Source organism: Entelurus aequoreus, linkage group LG08, assembly GCF_033978785.1.
Source record: "Entelurus aequoreus isolate RoL-2023_Sb linkage group LG08, RoL_Eaeq_v1.1, whole genome shotgun sequence".
NCBI classification, from domain to species: domain Eukaryota; kingdom Metazoa; phylum Chordata; class Actinopteri; order Syngnathiformes; family Syngnathidae; genus Entelurus; species Entelurus aequoreus.
In genome coordinates, this window is record NC_084738.1 from 70,033,403 (window position 1) to 70,038,358 (window position 4,956).

At 33.7% G+C, this 4,956-nt stretch overlaps 1 protein-coding gene across 1 annotated transcript in view; it reads right to left on the reverse strand.

The window, feature by feature from the left end:
• LOC133655198 (alpha-N-acetylgalactosaminide alpha-2,6-sialyltransferase 2-like) overlaps nucleotides 1-4,300 on the reverse strand; it is a 60,605-nt gene extending 56,305 nt beyond the window's left edge. Inside the window, exons 1-2 of the mRNA XM_062055149.1 lie at nucleotides 4,134-4,300; nucleotides 3,585-3,870 (exon numbers count right to left, since the gene is read on the reverse strand). Of these exons, the coding sequence (XP_061911133.1) occupies nucleotides 3,585-3,870; nucleotides 4,134-4,225 (378 nt within the window). The 5' untranslated portion in view covers nucleotides 4,226-4,300. The remainder of the gene's footprint in view (nucleotides 1-3,584; nucleotides 3,871-4,133) is intronic.
• Nucleotides 4,301-4,956: the final 656 nt, after the last annotated feature.

The following is a 4,956-nucleotide window of genomic DNA, read 5'->3' on the forward strand; positions in this document are numbered from 1 at the left end:
TACCAATACCGATATATACAGCCGTGGAATTAACACATTATTATGCCTAATTTGGACAACCAGGTACGGTGAAGATAAGGTCCTTTTTTAAAAAATGTATAAAATAAAATAAGATAAATAAATTTAAAACATTTTCTTGAATAAAAAAGAAAGTAAAACAATATAAAAACAGTTACATAGAAACTAGTAATGAATGAAAATGAGTAAAATTAACTGTTAAAAGTTAGTACTATTAGTGGACCAGCAGCACGCACAACCATGTGTGCTTACGGACTGTATCCCTTGCAGACTGTATTGATATATATTGATAGGAACCAGAATATTGATAACAGAAAGAAACAACTAGGGATGTCCGATAATGGCTTTTTGCCGATATCCGATATTGTCCAACTCTTTAGTTACCGACACCGATATCAACCGATACCGATATATACAGTCGTGGAATTAACACATTATTATGCCTAATTTGGACAACCAGGTATGGTGAAGATAAGGTCCTTTTTTTTAAAATTGATAAAATAAAATAAATAAATTTAAAACATTTTATTGAATAAAAAAGAAAGTAAAACAATATAAAAACAGTTACATAGAAACTAGTAATTAATGAAAATGAGTAAAATTAACTGTTAGTACTATTAGTGGACCAGCAGCACGCACAATCATGTGTGCTTACGGACTGTATCCCTTGCAGACTGTATTGATCTATATTGATAGGAACCAGAATATTAATAACAGAAAGAAACAACTAGGGATGTCCGATAATGGCTTTTTGCTAGGGATGTCCGATAATGGCTTTTTGCCTATATCCGATATTCCGATATTGTCCAACTCTTTAATTACCGATACCGATATCAACCGATACCGATATCAACCAATATATACAGTCGTGGAATTAACACATTATTATGCCTAATTTGGACAACCAGGTATGGTGAAGATAAGGTACTTTTAAAAAAAATTAATAAAATAAAATTAAATAAATTAAAAACATTTTCTTGAATAAAAAAGAAAGTAAAACAATATAAAAACAGTTAAATAGAAACTAGTAATTAATGAAAATGAGTAAAATTAACTGTTAGTACTATTAGTGGACCAGCAGTACACACAATCATGTGTGCTTACGGACTGTATCCCTTGCAGACTGTATTGATATATATTGATAGGAACCAGGATATTAATAACAGAAAGAAACAACTAGGGATGTCCGATAATGGCTTTTTGCTAGGGATGTCCGATAATGGCCTTTTGCCGATATCCGATATTCCGATATTGTCCAACTCTTTAATTACCGATACCGATATCAACCGATACCGATATCAAACAATATATACAGTCGTGGAATTAACACATGATTATGCCTAATTTGGACAACCAGGTATGGTGAAAATAAGGTACTTTTTTAAAAAATTAATAAAATAAAATTAAATAAATTAAAAACATTTTCTTGAATAAAAAAGAAAGTAAAACAATATAAAAACAGTTACATAGAAACTAGTAATTAATGAAAATGAGTAAAATTAACTGTTAAAGGTTAGTACTATTAGTGGACCAGCAACACGCACAATCATGTGTGCTTACGGACTGTATCCCTTGCAGACTGTATTGATATATATTGATATATAATGTAGGAACCAGAATATTAATAACAGAAAGAAACAACCCTTTTGTGTGAATGAGTGTAAATGGGGGAGGGAGGTTTTTTGGGTTGGTGCACTAATTGTAAGTGTGTCTTGTGTTTTTTATGTTGATTTAATTAAAAAAACAACAACAAAAAAACAAAACGATACCGATAATAAAAAAACCGATACCGATAATTTCCGATATTACATTTTAATGCATTTATCGGCCGATAATATCGGCAGGCCAATATTAAACAGGCCGATATTATCGGACATCTCTACTTTTTGCCGATATCCGATATTGTCCAACTCTTTAGTTACGACACCGATATCAACCGATACATACAGTCGTGGAATTAACACATTATTATGCCTGATTTGGACAACCAGGTACGGTGAAGATAAGGTCCTTTTTTTTAAAAATGGATAAAATAAAATAAGATAAATAAATTTAAAACATTTTCTTGAATAAAAAAGAAAGTAAAACAATATAAAAACAGTTACATAGAAACTAGTAATTAATGAAAATGAGTAAAATTAACTGTTAAAGGTTAGTACTATTAGTGGACCAGCAGTACACACAATCATGTGTGCTTACGGACTGTATCCCTTGCAGACTGTATTGATATATATTGATAGGAACCAGAATATTAATAACAGAAAGAAACAACTAGGGATGTCCGATAATGGCTTTTTGCCGATATCCGATATTGTCCAACTCTTTAGTTACGACACCGATATCAACCGATACATACAGTCGTGGAATTAACACATTATTAGGCCTAATTTGGACAACCAGGTACGGTGAAGATAAGGTCCTTTTTTTTAAAATTTATAAAATAAAATAAGATAAATAAATTTAAAACATTTTGTTGAATAAAAAAGAAAGTAAAACAATATAAAAACAGTTACATAGAAACTAGTAATTAATGAAAATGAGTAAAATTAACTGTTAAAGGTTAGTACTATTAGTGGACCAGCAGCATGCACAATCATGTGTGCTTACGGACTGTATCCCTTGCAGACTGTATTGATATATATCAATAGGAAACAGAATATTAATAACAGAAAGAAACAACTAGGGATGTCCGATAATGGCTTTTTGCCGATATCTGATATTGTTCAACTCTTTAGTTACCGACACCGATATCAACCGATACCGATACATACAGTCGTGGAATTAACACATTATTATGCCTAATTTGGACAACCAGGTATGGTGACGATAAGGTACTTTTTTTTTAAATTTATAAAATAAAATAAGATAAATACATTTAAAACATTTTCTTGAATAAAAAAGAAAGTAAAACAATATAAAAACAGTTACATAGAAACTAGTAATTAATGAAAATGAGTATAATTAACTGTTAGTACTATTAGTGGACCAGCAGCACGCACAATCATGTGTGCTTACGGACTGTATCCCTTGCAGACTGTATTGATATATATTGATAGGAACCAGAATATTAATAACAGAAAGAAACAACCCTTTTGTGTGAATGAGTGCACTAATTGTAAGTGTATCTTGTGTTTTTTATGTTGATTTAATTAAAACAAATATATATAAAAAATAAAATAAACCGATACCGATAAAAAAAACAAAAAACGATACCGATATTTTCCGATATTACATTTTAAAGCATTTATCGGGCCTGCCGATATTATCGTTTATAACATTAAAAAAATCATAAAACGTTAACATAAAAACTGTAATAGACCAAAGAAATTTTGCAGCACAAATATTTGCAACCCGTTTGGGTAGATTTTAAAAAATGTCTGGGCGGAGCTGGATATGAATAACAAAATAACATAAGAACTATAATAGACAAAACAAATGTATCAAAAACAAACGGGACACATTTAGGGAGATTTTGACATCATTTGGATTTTGACATAAAAACCATCATGGCACACTAAAAAAGTTCAACAGCACAAACAGAGACCAGTTATTTGAATATTTCTTACCGACTGTCTGGGTGCAGCATCCTGGTTGTAAACATCCTCAAAATCCCACACCGGAAGCTTGGAGAAGTTTTTTGCCAGCAGGATGGGCATGGGGGTCTCGGGAGGGACGCCGAGCGTGGTCTTTGGCTCGCTGTTCGACTCCGCGGGGGGCGCGGAGGTCTCCGATGAGTCGTACTTTGTTGTACTGAACGCCCTGGAGTTTCCCTCCTGAGCCCGGCCGGTGGAATTTATCTCGGACCAACGGGCCGCCATGACCAGATCCCATTTCCTTGAGAAAGTGGTCCAGCTAGGTGGAGTAACGAGAGCTTGAATGTCTTTTCAGGGGCAGGCAAAGCGAGAAAAACGGCTTATTGACGACTAAGCTACAGAATTGAGGTATGCTAAATATTACTTACCTCTTCTTTTAAATCGACAAAGGTCAAAATAGTGTAGAAAAACAGCCTACTTTGCATCTTTGTGTTGTGCGGTTCTAACCCTTGCAGCGTAATCCTCCTTACCTGCAACCTCCTGGCCTTAATTGGTGCAACAACAAAAAAAAGGGACCCTTACCTGGATAATTTGGACTGGCACACCAAAAGTAACACAACGCCGAGCAAGATGACAAGCAGCAAATTCCTAACCCTGGAGGTGTGGAAGGCCATGGCGTAAGACGAGCAGGCGCCTCACCTTGCACCTGTTTAAGCAGACTGGACCTGGTAACAACAGTCATGGGCAGGGCCTGTCTGCACACACACACACACACACACACACACACACACACACACACACACACACACACACACACACACACACACACACACACACACACACACACACACACACACACGCACACATGTACAAACTTTCTTGTATTTCTTACCTTCTTGAGACCTCTGAAAAATGCCTACCTCTTTAGGACCAGCCTTTCTAGATATATAAAGATGTGTAATTACAACATTAATAATATATACATACTATGCAAATATAAAAAAGCTTGTTGTGAAAAATGAGTTGGAATTTCACAAGAAAAAGGTCACAATTTCACAAGAAAAACTGTTATAATAAAAGTCGTAACTTTACTCAACGCAAGTCAACCTTTTACAAGAAAAACTGAACATGTGTGCGATATTTCATGAAAAGAGCTGTAAATTTACTCGACAAAAGTCACAATTTTATAAGACAACTAACATTTTGGCAATATTATAATAATCGGAATTTAACTTGGCAAAATTATGACTAAAAGTCATCATTTTACTCAAAAAGTTTTCACTATTTTACAGGAACAACAAAAAAATTGGCGATATTGTGATAAAAGTCAGAATTTTACATGACAAATGTCACCATTTTGCATTAAATAGTAATAATTTTGCATAAAAAAAGTAATAATTTCACA